The sequence below is a fragment of the Entelurus aequoreus genome, linkage group LG26, assembly GCF_033978785.1.
Source record: "Entelurus aequoreus isolate RoL-2023_Sb linkage group LG26, RoL_Eaeq_v1.1, whole genome shotgun sequence".
In the NCBI taxonomy this organism is placed as follows: domain Eukaryota; kingdom Metazoa; phylum Chordata; class Actinopteri; order Syngnathiformes; family Syngnathidae; genus Entelurus; species Entelurus aequoreus.
The window spans coordinates 25,063,073-25,083,769 of NC_084756.1; the positions used below are offsets into that span (position 1 = coordinate 25,063,073).

The 20,697-nt window shown below is 39.7% G+C and overlaps 1 protein-coding gene across 8 annotated transcripts in view; it reads left to right on the top strand.

Annotated features, from left to right (window-relative positions):
* The first annotated feature begins 1,138 nt into the window (after window positions 1-1,138).
* The window catches only part of LOC133643461 (zinc finger protein Eos-like), a 20,097-nt gene continuing 538 nt past the window's right edge, over window positions 1,139-20,697 (top strand). Inside the window, exons 1-8 of one of the 8 annotated variants that reach the window (XM_062038056.1) lie at window positions 1,139-1,255; window positions 5,026-5,084; window positions 5,173-5,277; window positions 7,168-7,410; window positions 9,471-9,662; window positions 9,737-9,886; window positions 13,407-13,526; window positions 19,966-20,697. The exon at window positions 19,966-20,697 is cut by the window's right edge and continues 538 nt beyond it. In XM_062038056.1, coding sequence (XP_061894040.1) covers window positions 5,045-5,084; window positions 5,173-5,277; window positions 7,168-7,410; window positions 9,471-9,662; window positions 9,737-9,886; window positions 13,407-13,526; window positions 19,966-20,697 — 1,582 coding nt within the window. In that variant the 5' untranslated portion in view covers window positions 1,139-1,255; window positions 5,026-5,044. Of the gene's footprint in view, window positions 1,256-1,550; window positions 1,705-5,025; window positions 5,085-5,172; window positions 5,278-7,156; window positions 7,411-9,470; window positions 9,663-9,736; window positions 9,887-13,406; window positions 13,527-19,965 lie in introns of those variants that run through there. The other 7 variants (XM_062038058.1, XM_062038061.1, XM_062038057.1 and 4 more) reach the window with 7 other exon arrangements.

Consider the following 20,697-nt stretch of genomic DNA (forward strand, 5'->3'; position numbering starts at 1 on the left):
AAATCGATTTATAATCGAATCGTGGGACACCCAAAGATTTGCAGCCCTAGTAAATAGACTCCAACAAGTCAATAACATCAACAAAGTTCACCTTTGTGCATTCACGCACAGTATAAAACTTTTGGTGGACAAAATGAGACAAAGAAGGAGTGGAATATTTTACATGTGAACAAACTGTTTATTGTACTGTGAGTTCAAGAACCGCTGAAATTAGTAGGACAAAACGATGTTCACCAAATACTCTCGTCAGTGAAGCATACACACAAACATATTAAACAGTGGGCTTTCTAACAATTGGGAAGGGTCGTGTCATGTTTGTCCTCAAACAAAAAACATACTAACACAAAAACAATTATTTTACCCCCCATCTTTTTTACATTTTCAATCCTTTTTTAAAAATGCTCCAGGGAGCCACTAGAGAGCCGCATGCGACTCGAGAGCCGCGGGTTGCTGACCCCCATGTGCCTGTGTGCTATTCAAAATAATAGTGCTTACAAAGTACAAAGAAGAAGAATTATGAGAAATACTTTCAACCTTATTGAAAGTAAGATATTCTTCATCTCAGTATGTTAATAATGACTGAATTAATTCATTAAATATTACAAAACTGTTGTGTATACTAATCCACAGATGTTATTTTATTGTATAAAAAGGTCAGTAAATTATTCTATATATTTGTAAACGCTCTGAAGTGGGAAAGGGGTAGGATTAAATAAGCTTTGCTTCTTCCTACTCCTTTTCGGACATGATGTAAAGTGAAATGATATGAAATTGTGTGATGTATTATACTGTAAGTGTGTTCATGTTCCAAATAAACTACAAGAAAGAAAGAATACGGGATCTAAACCGAGGATGTCGTTGTGGCTTGTGCAGCCCTTTGAGACACTTGTGATTTAGGGCTATATAAATAAACATTGATTGATTGATTGATTGTATGCTGAACTGTTGTGTAGCTGCTAGCTCCGATAGCCGATAGCCTAACATGTAATACAAAGTACTAATTTGATCTAGTTAAAAAAAACGGTTCATGTGTTTTTAAAAGTACAAGGAAGAGTAATACTGGTAGAAAATCATGAACCTTATTGATGAATGACACAAAAATAAATGCATTAATATTAAAAATGTAGTATAACCGGCTGTAACCGGAAATGGATTGTCACGTGACTTAGGTCCTGCCGGGAATGTCGTCGTTATAAACACAAACAGGCAGATGCAAACGGCGAATAACCTCGCTAGTCACCCTCGCCCGGGACAGGTAACACCGTAGACATTTTTGGGACTAGATGCTTTAAAAAATGTTGGTCGAAATAACGTCAGTTTTCGTTACTTTGTGGCCGCGGGGCGCTCGCTAGCTTAGCCAATTAGCCTGCTGCCATAGCAACCATCCAGGAACACTGGCTAATGTTGTTATGCTAGCAACGAACATCTTTTTTTTTTTTTTTTTTTTTTTTTAACAAAATGTCAGATAATTTGCTTTCTATGGTCCCCCACTGAGCTGAATTGTATTCACGTCGTCCAGGAAGCGAACGCGAATTGAAACGTTGTCGCGTTGCTTTTTTAGAGCTAACCGGAAGCTAGCCTCACTTTAGCCGCCAAGGCCGACTCGTCACGGAGCTGTCGACATGACACGAATAACACCGCGCAAATACTGGATGATCGATATTTAATATGTTCATCGATTAACATCGGACCGAAGACGGAACGGTGACTATTTTTTTTTTCGATCGAAAGTGTTTGACGACTTCTATCGATGCTGTCACGAGTCGAGCGCGTTAGAAACGATCAACTGATCCGTAGCTGCTAAGGTTAAAGTTTTCTCCTTTATAGTCGCTTTTACTGCCACACCAGCTAATAAACGCATACATTAACACAGACCTGGGCAAATTAAGGCCCGGGGGCCACATGCGGCCCGTTAAGGTTTTTAATCTGGCCCGCCGACATTCCATCCATCCATCCTATTCCGCTTATCCGAGGTCAGGTCGCGGGGGCAGCAGCCTAAGCAGGGAAGCCCAGACTTCCCTCTCCCCAGCCACTTCGTCCAGCTCTTCCCGAGGCGTTCCCAGGCCAGCCGGGAGACACAGTCTTCCCAACGTGTCATGGGTCTTCCCCGTGGCCTCCTACCAGTCGGAGGTGCCCTAAACATCTCCCTAGGGAGGCGTTCGGGTGGCATCCTGAGCAGATGCCCGAACCACCTCATCTGGCTCCTCTCCATGTGGAGGAGCAGCGGCTTTACTTTGAGTTCCCCCCGGATGACAGAGCTTCTCACCCTATCTCTAAGGGAGAGCCCCGCCACCCGGCGGAGGAAACTCATTTCGGCCGCTTGTACCCGTGATCTTGTCCTTTCGGTCATAACCCAAAGCTCATGACCATAGGTGAGGATGGGAACGTAGATCGACCGGTAAATTGAGAGCTTTGCCTTCCGGCTCAGCTCCTTCTTCACCACAACGGATCGATACAGCGTCCGCATTACTGAAGACGCCGCACCGATCCGCCTTTCAATCTCACGATTTCCAAATAATTTTTTTAGATCTTTAAGATGTAAAGTGTAGCTGCCATTATGATGTGCAGTGATGTTTTTTAAGTCGTCAACTATACCAGTGTTTTTCAACCACCGTGCCGCGGCACACTAGTGTGCCGTGAGATACAGTCTGGTGTGCCGTGGGAGATTATGTAATTTCACCTATTTGGGTTAAAAATATTTTTTGCAAAGCAGTAATTATAGTCTGCAAATGATGTGTTGTTGTTGAGTGTCAGTGCTGTCTAGAGCTCGGCAGAGTAACCGTGTAATACTCTTCCATATCAGTAGGTGGCAGCCGGTAGCTAATTGCTTTGTAGATGTCGGAAACAGTGGGAGGCAGCGTGCAGGTACAAAGGTGTCTAATGCTTAAACCAAAAATAAACAAAAGGTGAGTGCCCCTAAGAAAAGGCATTGAAGCTTAGGGAAGGCTATGCGGAACGAAACTAAAACTGAACTGGCTACAAAGTAAACAAAAACAGAATGCTGGACGACAGCAAAGACGGCGTCCACAATGTACATCCCAACATGACATGACAATCAACAATGTCCCCACAAAGAAGGATAAAAACAACTGAAATATTGTTGATTGCTAAAACAAAGTAGATGCGGGGAATAAAACTCTAAAGAAGACATGAAACTGCTACAGAAAAAAAAAAAAAAAAAGAGAAAAAGCCACCAAAATAGGAGCGCAAGACAAGAAGTAAAACAGTACACACAGGAAAACAGCAAAAAAGTCTAAATAAGTCAGGGTGTGATGTGACAGGTGGTGACAATACACCTACTTTGAGACAAGAGCTATATTGATGCATGCTTGGTTATGCTTTAAAGTCATATCCAACAATTGCGACAACGACTTTTTACTGTCAGCTGAGTTTCGTATTTTAATGATTTCCGCTGGTGGTGTGCCTCCGCATTTTTTCAACGCAAAAAATGTGCCTTGGCTCAAAAAAGGTTGAAAAACACTGAACTATACTAAGTCTTTCAATGGTTGGAATCTGCGCTTTTGGATGATATACTAGTTACTATTTGATTTTGATTTGATTTTGATTTTTATTAAGGATCCCCATTAGCTGGTTGCCTCAACAACCCACTAGTCTTCCTGGGGTCCACAATTCAATACAATTACAAGTAAAAGCATATAATTATAACTGCACAATACAGAAAAAAATAAAAGCATCAATAAGAAAACAAGCAAACAATTTACAGTCACAGAATAATAATTACCATATAAATATAACTACACAATATAAAACCAAACAAATCATCAACGAGCAAACTCATTTAGGAAGCGGTAGAAAATGGATTTAAAGACTGAGATAAAATATTACTTTCTTTTTAAAAACCTGTTTACTTTCAATGCCGGTGAGAATTGGAGGCAGGTTATTCCAGATCTATAAATAAAATATTTCCGCAAAGCATTCTTCCTGGGACGAGGGAGTACAAAATGTCCCTCACTGGACGCCCTGGTATTATGATCATGTATAGTGCTACTGTGAACTATTTGGGCCATGAGAAAAGCAGGAGTTTTACTAGCGGTTACTGATTTGAACAATATAAGAATATTAGCTGACAACCTGTTCTGCACTGTTAGCCAGGAAAGAGAAGCATGCATTTGGTTCACATTGGTTCTTAGTGAACAACCAAGAACCAGCCTTGCTTCCCTATTCTGGACAATCTGGAGCTTACTGATCTCACCACTTGCAGCAGACGCCCAGACTGTAGAACAATAGTCCAGATGACACAAGACTAAACTCTTAACAATCTGACAAAGAAGAGGTGGATCAACAAAAGCAGCACATTTCCTGGAAATACCAACAGCCCTTCCCATCTTTGTAACTATATCACTGATATGTTTTGACCAGGATAGAGTAGACTATGGCAATCTAATTAGTTACTATGGTCATCTAATTAGTTACTATGGTAATCGACGTCACGGCAGCTCAGACGAGGTACCAAGCAGTGTGGGCGGGAAGCGTTTCCACAGACGCGGAAGGAGATTTTCACAACAAAGTTCTAAAGCTTAGTAATATATCAGATTGTAGGTGGGTTTATTTTGTACCCTTCGCGTTCGTATTTCACTGTTTGTTGCATTTTTGTTGCGTTTCACTTGATTGTAAAATATATCGATCGAAAGGGGGTGTGACATTCATATTTTGTCAATATTCAGTGTTTTATCCGTCATAGAAAAATGTAAAATTCCATTGCGTTTTTTAAGGCGGTCTGTCATGACGTTTTTAGCATTCAATCAGACATTATTGTGAGGTTTTGTATTAGTGTTCCTAAAAATAGATACACCGGCCCCCAGACACATTTTTTTCTTTAAATGTGGCCCCCGAGTCAAAATGATTGCCTAGGGCTGCATTAACATTTATGTGCTCCAATAATACAGTTGGAGCCTTTCTTGTTAGAGAGTAGCGTAGTATGCTGGCAAAGTCTATGTATAGACTTTGCCAGCATACTATTTTGTTTTCACTATTGTTAAATGGTAATAAGTGCTGTCATTCCAGTGTCGGGCCGAAATCTAGCATGGATGTTGAGGACTGCAATGGCCAGTCGTACATGTCAGGTGAGGTCTTTATGTGTTGTAATTCAGGCAGACATCACTTGAGCAAGTCATAACGTCATTAAAATGTGTTTTGTTGTTGTTATTGCAGTTAGTGGGGACTCATCAATGGAAAGAGAATTTTCAGGGGGTGTTGGAGGTCCGACAGTGAGTACCCCAAACAGCAAGGAAACTTCTCCTCACCGCTCCCTCAGTGGTAAGTGCACACTTGATGGTGCGAAAGTTCTTACAGTGGATTCCCGAATATTCGTCCACGCAAAATGATAATTAAAGAAATGTTTTGGTGGGAAAACATGGCCATTTGTGCGATAATGAAACATAACATGGAGTGCAAAATAACACCAAATACAGTACAGTCACTTGTGACGTGATGCGCCAAATCACTTGCTTCGACTGTTAACTTTGTTACAATCCGATCTCAAAACTTAAAACGGGTCGAGTTCTCGGATGTGAAACTAATCTTGCAAATATTGATCTGAAATCAAAATATAATCTCAACGTCAAGCTAACGAGAGGGTTTTGGCGCCTCGACACAGCAGCATAATCCTGGCTTTTTTAGTGTTGAAAATACAGTACTTTAAGAGGAACCGCCTGGAACTTTGCCTATCTTTCATAATCTTTATGTGAGACAAGAACAAGTACCGTATTTTTCGGAGTATAAGTCGCTCCGCAGTATAAGTCGCACCGGCCGAAAATGCATAATAAAGAAGGGGAAAAACATATAAGTTGCACTGGAGTATAAGTCACATTTTTTGGGGAAATGTATTTGATAAAAGCCAACACCAAGAATAGACATTTGAAAGGCAATTTAAAATAAATAAAGAATAGTGAGCAACAGGCTGAATAAGTGTACGTTATATGAGGCATAAATAACCAACTGGTATGTTAACGTAACATATTATGGTAAGAGTCATTCAAATAACTATAACATATAGAACATGCTATACGTTTACCAAACAATCTGTCACTCCTAATCGCTAAATCCCATGAAACGTCTAGTCTCTTACGTGAATGAGCTAAATAATATTATTTGATATTTTACGGTAATGTGTTAATAATTTCACACATAAGTCGCCCCTGAGTATAAGTCGCACCCCCGGCCAAACTATGAAAAAAACTGCGACTTATAGTCCGAAAAATACGGTATGTTTTTTTTTCTTCTATGCATTCTAACTAGTAAATAATAGTCAGCTAACGATGGAACCTATAGGAGTCGGCCCAGGTAAGCCCTTTAAATTTTATTGACAGTTTTTTTAAGACTCTTATATCATGATTAATATTTATTATTAAGGTAGAATTAATTTATTTTAGCACAACATCATTTGTGAATTGTATTAAATAATTTTAATAAATTGTAATAGTTATGTACATGTATTTTTCATAATTTTTTATGAGTCTATATGATGTGTATTTAGGAAAAATATCTATTTATTATTAATTTAGTTGTACTTTATTTATTTTATCGCTGCGTAATTGTATATAAAAGTATTTTTCAAGTGTATTTGATTAATATTTATTTTGTAATCCGCCTGACTGACCTTAGCCTTGATAATAATCTTTGTGATTAACACATGCTTTCATATCATTTGACAAGGTTCTATATAATTATTGAATATTATTCAAATCAAGAGTAAGATTACTAATTCAGTGTTAATATTTGAGCCCCTCAGTCGTGGAAAAGTTGGGTTTTGAGGTAAAAAATGTTAGTAACGCCTGCTGTACAATATTATTACATTACTTCATAAAACTACTGTAGTTGTTAGTAGTACATGCTATCTTATCTAAATTTTTTTTTATTTTTTATAATAGCATGTTGAAATTGTGCTGTTTTAGGGAGGCATGCGCAATTAAATAGATTTGAATTCATTTCAATGGGCGACGTTGAGTTGAGAGACAGACGTTTTGTGTTAAGAGCTCCGTCACAGAACCAATTTAGTTTGTAAGTTGACGTACTACTGTGTTTAAATTGGCGTTTTATCCACTATTAACTGGAGGTCTCGGATCGTAACCCAAGCAAATAGCGGGGATCTACTGTATTCCTCATTTTTTCTAGTAAAAGAAAAATGACTTTGCAGCATCTCTTTAGCAAACTCCATTAAAGTGGAGTTGTATAGTGATGAAGACCCCGGTCCGAGTAACGAGGACGAGCGAGTGGAGCGCGTAGAGGAAGGAGGTCCTGATCAGGGATCGACGGAGGCTGCGGGGGCTTACAGGGAGCTGGCCAACCATGAAAGTATCAGGCTGCCCAACGGGAAGCTGAAGTGTGACATCTGCGGCATGATCTGCATCGGGCCCAATGTTCTCATGGTGCACAAACGCAGCCACACGGGTAAGTGCTCGATTGAACAAACATTTCACGTACGCTATCTCACAAACGTGAGTAAACCCGTCACATTTCAGAAAGTGTATATTCACTGCAAAAAGTCAGTGTTCAAAAACAAGAAAAAAAGAATACAAAAATGAGGGGTATTTTACTTGAACTAAGCAAAATTATCTGCCAATAGAACAAGAAAATTTGGCTTGTCAAGACTTTCCCAAACAAGTAAAATTAGCTAACAAAAATACCTCAAAATAAGTATATTCTCACTAATAACAAGTGCACTTTTCTTGGTAGAAAAAAAATTAGACCTTTTTGCTCAATATGTTGAAAAATATTCTTAAATAAGTAAATGCTAGTGCCATTATCTTGACATAATGATATGCGCTCGGCATCATGATTTTTTTTTCATGCTTGAAGTAATAAATTATTACTTTAAAAAAGTACTTTTATACTTGTGAGTGTTGATGACACAGCTTTGCAACAGTTGATATTCTAGTTTCAAGCATGTTTTACTCAATATAGCTCATCAAATCTCAGCAACAAGCTGTTATATCTTACTGACATCATTTAGGACCAAAACCCTTAAAAGAAGTAAAACACTAACATAAAATCTGCTTAGTGAGAAGAATTATCTTATCAGACAGAAAATAAGCAAATATCACCCTTATTTGAGATATTTCATCTTACTTAGATTTCAGTTTTTGCAGTGTTCTTCTCACGGTATATCTTCTCAATAGACGACATTATACATAATAAATAAATGGAATTTGAATATACTTTAGAGTAGTCTGTGTACGGCTTGTCGAGCAGTGTAGATTTACTATCCACTGGCAATAAGTCAACTAGGGCTGCAACAACTAATCGATTAAAATCGATTATTAAAATAGTTGCCGATTAATTTAGTCATCGATTCTTTGGATCTATGCTATGCGCATGCGCAGAGTTTTTTATTTATTTATTTTTTAATTAATTTTATTGTATTATTATTATTTTTTTTAAATAAACCTTTATTTATAAACTGGAACATTTACAAACAGCTGAGAAACAATAATCAAAATAAGTATGGTGCCAGTATGCAGTTTTTTTCAATTAAATACTGGATAGGATAGAAATGTAGTTTGTCTCTTTTATCCGATTATTAATCGATTAATCAAAGTAACAATCGACAGATTAATCGATTATCAAATTAATCGTTAGTTGCAGCCCTAAAGTCAACACACGGCCATTATTGTCGTAATAGCTCAGAACACAAGTGAGTAGCAAAATAATTGTGTCTTGCCTACAGTCAAGTTGAAACAGTAGAGAGATAAAACTGTGGCTCCTGTACCATGGTCTTAAAAAGGAGGGTGCAGGATCCAAAGTATTATCCTCTAAAAGCAGTGAAAAAGACTTTGGATCCTGCACCATGTTCTCGGAGGGTATGGTGCAGGATTCAAAGTATTTGTCCTCTAAAAACTAGGATAAATACTTCAGGTCCGGCAAAATTCTCTCAGGGGGTATGGTGCAAGTTGCTAAGTATTTATCCCCTATAAGCTGGGATACATCATTTGGATCCTGCACCAAACTCTCAGGCTTTGTAAGTCTAAACATGGCCTGATGAAGCCTGGGCGGATGAGAGGCTAAACGTCTTGGAAGACAATCCAAACAGTCCCATTACGAGCGCTCCAACGCCCGGAGAATATCCAACTTTCTATAGCAGTGATTCTCAAGTGGTACGTCAAAGAATCACTTGATTAGCGTGGTGTTTTTTATTTTCCTATAGTTAAACACAGTGTTACTGTTCAAACTGTGTGTAATGTTACAGTAGCCAAAAATATTGAATATACGTGTTAAACAAAACCTCTGCCTTGTTTTTAATGAACACTTAGGCCTACCACGCTACTGTAGTTTAATGTCGGTCATTGTGGTGGTACTTGGAGAGCCAAGTGCTTTCTGAGGTGGTACTTGGTGAAAAAAGTTTGAGAATCACTGTTGTTTTGAGAAAACACTGTAATAAAAAGGGTTGCTGTCATCCCATTTGTGAGATACTGTACCTTTTTTAAAAGGCATCTATGACCATGCATTCTCAGGTAAAAACCAGTTGGTTTCTCCAGGTGAGCGGCCATTCCAGTGTAATCAGTGTGGCGCCTCCTTCACTCAGAAAGGTAACCTGCTCCGTCACATCAAGCTGCACTCTGGGGAGAAGCCCTTTAAATGTCCTTTCTGCAGCTACGCCTGCAGAAGGAGGGACGCGCTCACCGGCCACCTTCGCACTCATGCCGGTAGGCGCCGTTCGGTGTTTTCACGCCGGCTGTGCGCCGTCAAACCTAACGGTCTCCTTCCACTTTGTGTGCAGTGTCCTCTCCAACTGTGGGGAAGCCTTACAAGTGCAGTTACTGCGCTCGCAGTTATAAGCAACAAAGCTCCTTGGAGGAACACCTGGAGCGCTGCTACAACTACTTGCAGAGTGTGGAGTCCAAGCAGCCCATCGGCGCTCACAACGCAGGTGAGCATTGTTCATCCACGTCAGGGGTGTCCAAACTTTTTTCCTACGAGGGAAACATACAGAAAAATTGAAGATGAATATATTTTGTGCATCAACGATGATATAATCCAATTTAATGTAGGTCCATATACAGTATCAATCAATCAAACTTTATTTATAAAGCGCTTTTCATACATAAAAGAAATGCAACACATAGCGCTTTACAGACTTAAAAACTACCCCGATGACCCACATCCCCATCATCGCACATGCACGCACACAAATACCAAACACGCACACACACATACCGTATTTTTCAGACTATAAGTCGCAGTTTTTTTCATAGTTTGGCCGGGGGTGCGACTTTTACTCAGGAGCGACTTATGTGTGAAATGATTAACACATTAGCGTAAAATATCAACTAATATTATTGATGTCATTGATGTAAGAGACTAGACGTATAAGATTTCATGGGATTTAGCGATTAGGAGTGACAGATTGTTTGGTAAACGTATAGCATGTTCTATATGTTATAGTTATTTGAATGACTCTTACCATAATATATTACATTAACATAGCAGTTGGTTATTTATGCCTCATATAACGTACACTTATTCAGCCTGTTGTTCACTATTCTTTAGACATTTTAAATTGCCTTTCAAATGTCTATTCTTGCTGTTGGCTTTTAACAAATACATTTCCCCAAAAAATGCGACTTATACTCCAGTGCGACTTATATGTGTTTTTTTCCTTCTTTATTATGCATTTTCGGCCGGTGCGACTTATACTCCGCAGTGACTTATACTCCGAAAAATACGGTATATGAACAAATGAATGTATGCCTGAGTACAGAGGAGACACGTGAGCAAACACTATCACAGGAGCCATCTGCACCAGGAGGTCATCAGACCATGGCCACCAGGACGCGGACACAAATTGTACCGTATTTTTCGGACAATAAGTCGCCCCGGAGTATAAGTCGCCCCGGCCGAAAATGCATAATAAAGAAGGAAAAAAACATATAAGTGGCACTGGAGTATAAGTCGCATTTTTGGGGGAAATTTATTAGATAAAAGCCAACAGCAAGAATAGACATTTGAAAGGCAATTTAAAATGTCTAAAGAATAGTGAACAACAGGCTGAATAAGTGTACGTTATATGAGGCATAAATAACCAACTGGTATGTTAACGTAACATATTATGGTAAGAGTCATTCAAATAACTATAACATATAGAACATGCTATAGGTTTACCAAACAATCTGTCACTCCTAATCGCTAAATCCCATGAAATCTTATACGTCTAGTCTCTTACGTCAATGACATCAATAATATTATTGGATATTTTATGGTAATGTGTTAATCATTTCACACATAAGTTGCTCCTGAGTATAAGTCGCACCCCCGGCCAAACTATAAAAAAAAACCTGCGACTGATAGTCCGAAAAATACGGTACCTTGAAGGTAGAAAAACGCTATACAAGTATAACCCATTTACCATTACCATTTACAAGTAAAACATATGAAGATAAAACAATAAATATACAGTTAATATATGATAAATAAACTGAATTAAATCAAATATTTCATAACTAAGAAGATAAAAAGTAAAGTACGAAGGTAAAAGTCCAATTAAAAAGGTGGGTCTTAAGCCTGTTTTTAAAAACATGAACATTCTCTGCAGTCCTGAAGTCCTCTGTTCCATAGACGGGGGTCAGTATGCACAAATAAATCAATACATTCATTTAGGCCTACATTCCTAATAAATACATCATTTTGGAAGTGGGTGTAGCTTGTCGTTAACAACTCTGTGCAGTAGGTCGCAAAATGCATGGTCACTCCGCTTCTAAACACACCTCATACCATCGCAAAAAGCCGCTGCCTGACCAGGGCTCAGAAAATCTGCAGAGACTCCTCCCACCAAGGACCGTTTTCACTGCTGGACTCTAGAAAGAGGTTCCGCAGCCTCCGTAGCAGAACCTCCAGGTTCTGTAACAGCTTCTTCCCTCAGGCCGTAAGACTCTTGAACGCATCATAATAATCTCCTCAGTTCCCTCCCAAAAATGGATTAACTCAATGGAATATAAAGACAATATAACATACATCCATAAACGTGGATGCATATGCAAAAGTGCAATATATTATCTATTTATTTATATCTGCACCTTATTGATTTTTTATCCTGCACTACCATGAGCTAATGCAACAAAATTTTATTCTTATCTGTACTGTAAAGTTCAAATTTGAATGACAATAAAAAGGAAGTCTAAATCCGAGAATAAGAAGGTGTAGCAGGAGGGATCAGTGTTGGCTAACTCAGCAACTCTACGTCTCTATAATTTAGTTAGATTCTCTTTTTCGAAAAAGCGACAAGCAACAAATCCAGTGAATAGGCTTGAGACTCTGACATTAAAAAAGCACGGCTCGCTCTTCCTAACGCTGTAGGCCCCTCCCCCCGTCTACAAAGCACTCCCAGACGGCTTCGTCTTGTTTGTGACATTAGAAACCCCCCCCCCAAAAAAGAAAGGACAGAAAAAAGTTAAGTTCTAAACATTTTTGTGCTTTTCATGTTTTTTTCCCCCTCACTTTTTGTCTCTCCTCCAGCGTCCATTATTACAATTATATGACCATACGTCATGGCTAGAGATGTCCGATAATATCGGCCTGCCGATATTATTGTCCGATAAATGCTTTAAAATGTAATATCGGAAATTATCGGTATCGTTTTTTTATTACCAGTATCGTTGTTGTTGTTTTTTTTTTTTTTATATATATTAAATCAACATAAAAAACACAAGATACACTTACAATTAGTGCACCAACCCAAAAAACCTCCCTCCCCCATTTACACTCATTCACACAAAAGGGTTGTTTCTTTCTGTTATTAATATTTGTGGTTCCTACATTATATATCAATATATATCAATACAGTCTGCAAGGGATACAGTCCGTAAGCACACATGATTGTGCTCCACTAATAGTACTAACCTTTAACACTTCATTTTACTCATTTTCATTCATTACTAGTTTCTATGTAACTGTTTTTATATTGTTTTACTTTCTTTTTTATTCAAGAAAATGTTTTTAATTTATTTATCTTATTTTATTTTATTTTATAATTTTTTAAAAAAAAGGACCTTACCTTCACCATACCTGGTTGTCCAAATTAAGCATAATAATGTGTTAATTCCACGACTGTATATATCGCTATCGGTTTATATCGGTATCGGTTGATATCTGTATCGGTAATTAAGAGTTGGACAATATCGGAATATCGGATATCAGAAAAAAAGCCATTATCGGACATCCCTAGTCATGGCCAATTATACAAACTTAACATAGAGATCGCAGTCCTGAACAAAATATGTCCTTTTTTGGGTTACAGATGACAACACAAATGAGTGTAATATATAATACTATACGTCCTTTGTAATATTCTTACAATGTGCCACTTTAAAATGGAATAGCACTTTGGACACCCCCTCATCACCACCCCGCTACACTGTGGATGTCAGAGCCAATCTTTATATGTGCTCTTGCAGGAGAGGAGATTAGGGAGATGGAGTTCATACCAGACGCCTCCTCAGACAAGATGACTTTTATCGATCGGCTCGCCGGCAACGTCACCAAACGCAAAAGATCCATGCCCCAAAAATTTGTAGGTGAGCATTTGACCTCAGTCTGGTGAGGTTTGTGGTAGCCAGTGATGTATACTTACTCAACTGCAGAGAGTACCGGGGGTCTATTCATGGGGTGGCTCCGAATGCTTTTTGTAGGGGATATATAGAAATGTTGCTGCACACTTATTAGTCTTGTCACAGCACCCCTAGTGACAAAACGTGTTATTGCGTCATTGAAGCACAGGCCACTGTTAAAGCCGGGGTAGTCAAACTCATTTTAGCTCAGGGGTAGTGTTGTAACTAGAGATGATAAATGCTTTAAAATGTAATATCGGAAATTATCGGTATCATTTTTTATTTTTTAAAATTAAATCAACATAAAAAACACAAGATACACTTACAATTAGTGCACCAAGCCAAAAAACCTCCCTCCCCCATTCACACTCATTCACACAAAAGGGTTGTTTCTTTCTGTTATTAATATTCTGCTTCCTACATGATATATCAATATATATCAATACAGTCTGCAAGGGATACAGTCCGTAAGCACACATGATTGTGCGTGCTGCTGCTCCACTAATAGTACTAACCTTTAACACTTCATTTTACTCATTTTCATTCATTACTAGTTTCCATGTAACTGTTTTTATATTGTTTTACTTTCTTTTTTATTCAAGAAAATGTTTTTAATTTACTTATCTTATTTAATTTTATTTTTTTTATTTTTTTTTAAAAAAGGACCTTATCTTCACCATACCTGGTTGTACAAATTAGGCATAATAATGTGTTAATTCCACGACTGTATATATCGGTTGATATCGGTATTGGTTGATATCGGTATCGGTAATTAAAGAGTTGGACAATATCGGATATCGGCAAAAAGCCATTATCGGACATCCCTAGTTGTAACGATACCAATATTTTGGTACCCGTACAAAAACTATTTCGATACTTTTCGGTACTTTTCTAAATAAAGGGGACCACCAAAAAATAGCATTATTGGCTTTATTTTAACAAAAAAATCATAGGGTACATTAAACATATGTTTCTTTTTGCAGTTAAGTCCTTAAATAAAATAGTGAACATACTAGACAACTTGTCTTTTAGTAGTAAGTAAGCAAACAAAGGCTCCTAATTAGTCTGCTGACGTATGCAGTAACATATTGTGTCATTTATACACCTATTATTTTGTCACCATTATTAAGGACAAGTGGTAGAAAATGAATTATTAATCAACTTGTTCATTTACTGTTAATATCTGCTTACTTTCTCTTTTAACATGTTCTATCTACACTTCTGTTAAAATGTTATAATCACTTATTCTTCTGTTGTTTGATACTTTACATTAGTTTTGGATGATACCACACATTTGGGTATTAATCCGATACCAAGTAGTTACAGGATCATACATTGGTCATATTCAAAGTCCTCATGTGTCCAGGGACATATTTCCTCAGTTTATAAACATAATATACATTTAAAAAAAACGAAAGATGTTGTGATGCCAAAAAATATCGATGTAATCATAGTAGTATCGACTAGATACGTGCCTGTACTTGATATAATTAAAGTGGATGTTTGGTGTAGATCCACCAATGGCGTTTGTTTACATTTTGACGCCGGTGAGCTACGGTGTGTAGTGAAGCATGTTTAGCTATTCCTCGTCCTGCAGGGATGATACTTGTAAGAAACTCACTTTATTTGTCGCCATGGAGACGAGGATTAGTGATTTAGAAGTAGCCAAAACACTGCGGATGGACGTTAGCCGCTAGCGAGCTAGCCATGTCTTAAAGCACGTCTTCATAACTTCACCTTTATCGTTAGTTTTTAAGCCAAAATGCGTCCGTTCTCCCTTTTCTGTCGACACACCGTGTCTGCTTGTAAGTACTCTGTGATCGTGCGCTGCCGAACATGCTCCTCTGCTCGTAAAACCAGCAATGTCACGACGGGAGCGCGGGGCGGTGCGGGACCGGTACGTTTCAGAGACTGTATAGTACCGAAAATGATTCATTAATATCGCGGTACTATACTACTATACTGTACAACCCTACTCAGGGGCCACATCGAGGGAAATATATTGCCAAATTGGTGCGACTTGTAAAATCATGGCATGATCATTTAAAAATAAAGACAACTTTAGATTGTTTTTGTTTAAAAATAGACCAATCATAATGTTGTTTTTTTTACACTTACATGTTGCGGTTAATAGTATTTTATCTTAATTTTTCGTTATTTATACTTTCTGATTTAATGATTGGATAATGAGTTTGAAAATGCTCCCATTAATGTTCATTTTTAATCTATCAAGAGATTAAATGAATAATAATATCAAAATCAAATTACAGGATGTCATTAATGTCATTTATTCATTTTCCTCAACTGATGTACTAACATCTTGTGGCTTGCTATGTACATTAGTAGCATCATCTACAACAAACAGTCAGACTTAGACTTAGAGCAGCGCTTTAAAACCACAACAAGACCGAGTCCCCAACGGGATGATATGTTTGTTACTCGGGCTGTGAAACTTTGGGCACCGAACAATTTGATCGGATTTGATTCCTGATTCAGAATGGATTCTTGATATCAACCGATTATTGCAGAGTATTGGGCATAATAATTATAATGAAACTTTTTCAAAACAGGTTTGGCTTAGAAAAGCCCCTTCTGGTTGCATGGAGATGACTTAAAAACTTATTTTTAAAAATATTTTCTTATAAAAAAAAAATATATATACAGTGGAACCTCAATTTACGATCTTAATTGGTTCTTGAACGTGGTTTTCCAACTGGATTGTTCATAGAGTGAAACACATTTCCCCATAAGAAACAATGTAAACATGAATAATTGGTTCTAGACTGGACAAAAGTCCCTATTTTATAGTAAAAATGTACACTTTGAAGACACTATATTGTGTTGTAAAAGGTCTCTTTGCCGTGAGGGTTCTCCTGAGTCGGAAAGATCCTCCATGAGCCCGGTAGACAGTTTCAATACAGTCTTTTTTTATTTAAACACAGCAGTTTGGAATTGCTTTTCAGCATTCTGTTTTAGGCGTGTCTCTCTCGCTCTCTCTCCAGCTCCCAACTCCAACTCCATACTTGCCAACCCTCCCGGTTTTCCCGGGAGACTCCCGAATTTCAGTGCCCTTCCCGAAAATCTCCCGGGGCAATCATTCTCCCGATTTCCACCCGGACAACAATATTGGGGGCGTGCCTTAAAGGCACTGCCTTTAGCGTCCTCTACAACCTGTCGTCACGTCCGCTTTCCCCCCATACACATAATACAGTATATGCGGCTTTTACACACACATAAGTGAATGCAATGCATACTTGATCAACAGCCATACAGGTCACACTGAGGGTGGCCGTACAAACAACTTTAACACCCGTTACAAATATGCACCACACTGTGAACCCACACCAAACAAGAATGACAAACACCTTTCGGGAGAACATCCGCACCGCACCGTAACACAACATAAACACAACAGAACAAATACCCAGAACCCCTTGCAGCACTAACTCTTCCGGGACGCTACAATATACACCCCCCGCTACCACCAAACCCCCTCCATCTCCCGAATTCGGAGGTCTCAAGGTTGGCAAGTATGCCTCCGTGTCTCGATCCGGCTGCTGCTAATAAAGGCGACAGGTGATTAGATAACAAGGCCCACCTGGGCCATCTACTCACCTGTCGCTGTCTTCGAGGCCGGTCCTTGCACACCCCGTTCCGCGGCAGGCCCGCAGGCCACGCCCCCCTCCACAGCTGTATATGTAACAAACCAACATAACAAGCGGGGAGTGGCTCAACAAACTTTTCTTTATCCCAACACAACAACAGCCAGCTGAACTGTCAATGTGTACACAAAAGTCCCTTTGGTGCTCTCCAAAATGTTACCAAATATGTTGCTACAAAAAAGGACAATAATTTGACCTTGTGTCCTTGAATGTTGGCATTTGTTGAACAGTCTGGGAGTGGTAAACAAGCGCAGCGGCACCTTCCAGATACTGCTAGCGTTACAACAAGCTAACAGTGTGAGGCGGTCCTCCATCGGCTTGCTGCATTCTCCTTCGCTGTAATAAAAGTCTCCTCTGGCATATTTTTCTAAAAAAAAGTCCGGTCTTATCACAGTTAAAAACTTGCTACGGTAGAAAGCCTCCTTCGCTGATAACATCCTTGCAGCGGCAGCTTTGTCTGAGCAGCCGAGCCATGAATGACGGCTCCTTTTTTAAAAACTTTTTCAAACACCCACGGCTCGCCTTAAATTGTTCTTCCGTCACTTTTGGACATCAGGTAATGGCGAGCCTTCTCTCAAATGATAGCCTTGGGAATGCTATCGCCAGCTAGCTGCTTCTCATTTATCCACACTAACAGCTTTTCCACCTGGTCCTGCACTCTCTCTCTCCGTCCTTGCAAACATATTTAACCCCTTCGGCAAAGTATAAACGTCCTTTTTTGACAATGGTTGCGATTGTGGACTTGTTTCCTACATATTTGTGAGCCAACCTATGTGTAAATATGAGAAATGGCTGATAATATCAGGCTGCCGATATTATCGGCCGATAAATGCTTTAAAATGTAATATCGGAAATGATCAGTTTCAAAAAGTAAAATGTGTGACTTTTCAAAACGCCGCTGTGTACACGGACGTAGGGAGAAGTACAGAGCGCCAATAAACCTTGAAGGCACTGCCCAGTCACATAATATCTACGGCTTTTCACACACACAAGTCAATGCAAGGCAAACTTGGTCAACAGCCATACAGGTCACACTGAGGGTGTACCGTATAAACAACTTTAACACTGTTACAAATATGCGCCACACTGTGAACCCACACCAAACAGGAATGACAAACACATTTCGGGAGAACATCCGCACCGTAACACAACAGAACAAATACCCAGAACCCCTTGCAGCACTAACTCTTCCGGGACGCTACAATATACACCCCCCGCTACCCCTCTAAGCCCCACCTCAACCTCCTCATGCTCTCTCAGGGAGAGCATGTCCCAAATTCCAAGCTGCTGTTTTGAGGCATGTTAAAAAAAATAATGCACTTTGTGACTTCAATAATAAATATGGCAGTGCCATGTTGGCATTTTTTTACGGAGCCCCTAAAGGGACATGGGAATTATTTTTTTTAGACATGTATCTCGTGGCCATGAGAAACTTTTTATTAAAAAAAAAATACAAAATATTGGAATTTGGGACATGCTCTTAAAAAAAATAAATAAATAAAAAAAAAAAAATTTATTTTTGTTTTTTTATAAAAAGTTTCTCGTGGCCACGAGATACATGTCTAAAAAAAAAAAAATTCCCATGTCCCTTTAGGGGCTCCGTACTTTTTCCATAACTTCAGTTGATTTATTTTGGAAAACCTTGTTACATTGTTTAATGCAGTGGTCCCCAACCACCGGGCCGCGGACCGGTACCGATTGGTACCGGGCCGCGCAAGAAATAATTTTTATTTTTTAAATCAACATAAAAAACACAATGTATACATTATATATCAATATAGATCAATACAGCCTGCGGGGATACAGTCCGTAAGCACACATGATTGTATTTATTTATGGGGAAAAAAATAAAATAAAGAAAAAAAAGTCCCCCCCTCCCCCCGTCTGTCCGTGGGACAAATTTTCAAGCGTTGACCGGTCCCCAGCTACAAAAAGGTTGGGGACCACTGGTTTAATGCATCTAGCGGGGCATCACAACAAAATGAGGCATAATAATGTGTTCATTCCACCACTGTATATATCGGTATCGCTTGATATCGGAATCGGTAATTAAAAGTTGGACAATATCGGAATATCGGCAAAAAAGCCATTATCGGACATCTCTAGTAAATATGTAAACATGATGTGAAGTTGGGGGCCCCAACTCTTCAAAGTGGCGTACACAGGAAGCGATATCATTAAAATGAATAAATGAATTCAGCGATTGTACACCGAAACATATTTGGCACTATCTAAAAGTATGTAGACTGAAAATAATATATATATATATATATATATATATATATATATATATATATATATATATATATATATATATATATATATATATATATATATATATATATATATATATATATCTCTGTGTGTGTAAATGTGTATGTACCGGTATATGTGTGTATATATTGTAAAAAAAATAATGTATTGATTTAAAATTGAGATGAATAAGAATCGTGATGTAAATTTTTTTTTTCTACCGCTTGTCCCTTTTGGGGTCGCGGGGGGGGTGCTGGAGCCTATCTCAGCTGCATTCGGGCGGAAGGCGGGGTACACCCTGGACAAGTCGCCGCCTCATGGCAGGGCCAACACAGATAGACAGACAACATTCACACTCGCATTGTTACACACAATTACGGAGACCTCTCACGAAAGAAAACCGGGGCAAAGTTTTCCTCTGAAAAGTGTGGCGTATGTAAAGCGAGGTGTTACTGTACATCTGGCATAATAGTTGTTTTTCACAACTGCAGGACAAAAGCACATTCGTGTCAGTCTTGGAATTGCACCTTATGACAACGGCGAGACACATCCAGGAGACCTGGAAGTCCTGCATGGTCCCGGGGGAGGAGGAATGGTGGACACACTTCAGCCGCTTCATCTCCCTACCGGTCACCCGCCATGCCTCACCGAACTCCGGTCCATCCACGGCGCGGCTCACACGCCGGGCGCTTTCGGCCTGGGGCTGGACTACACCGGCGCCGGGCCGGGCGGCGCCAATGTGGGGAGAAGGGAGGCGGCAGAGGGCCACGAGGACCTCCCGGTGGGGCGAAGCTCGCCCAGCAACGGTTGCCAGGACTCTACGGACACGGAGAGCATGCCGGACGAGGTGTGCAACAGCACCGCCCCCGGCCCGCTGGTGCACAGCAACAACGGGCACCACATCGCTCCTCCCCCGCACTACCAGAGGCACAGTCACGCCAAAGACCGGGAGATGAAAAGGGAGGACGGAGGCTACCGTGCGCCCCCTGGCCCCGCCCCGGCGCCCAGTTCACCCTCCTCCACCTCCAGGGAGACCCTCCGCGTGGTCGACGGCGAGGGGCGAACGGTGCGCTGCTTCCGCTGCGAGCACTGCCGCGTGCTCTTCCTGGACCACGTCATGTTCACCATCCACATGGGCTGCCACGGCTTCCGCCAGCCCCTGGAGTGCAACATCTGCGGCCACCGCAGCCGAGACCGCTACGAGTTCTCCTCGCACATCGTCC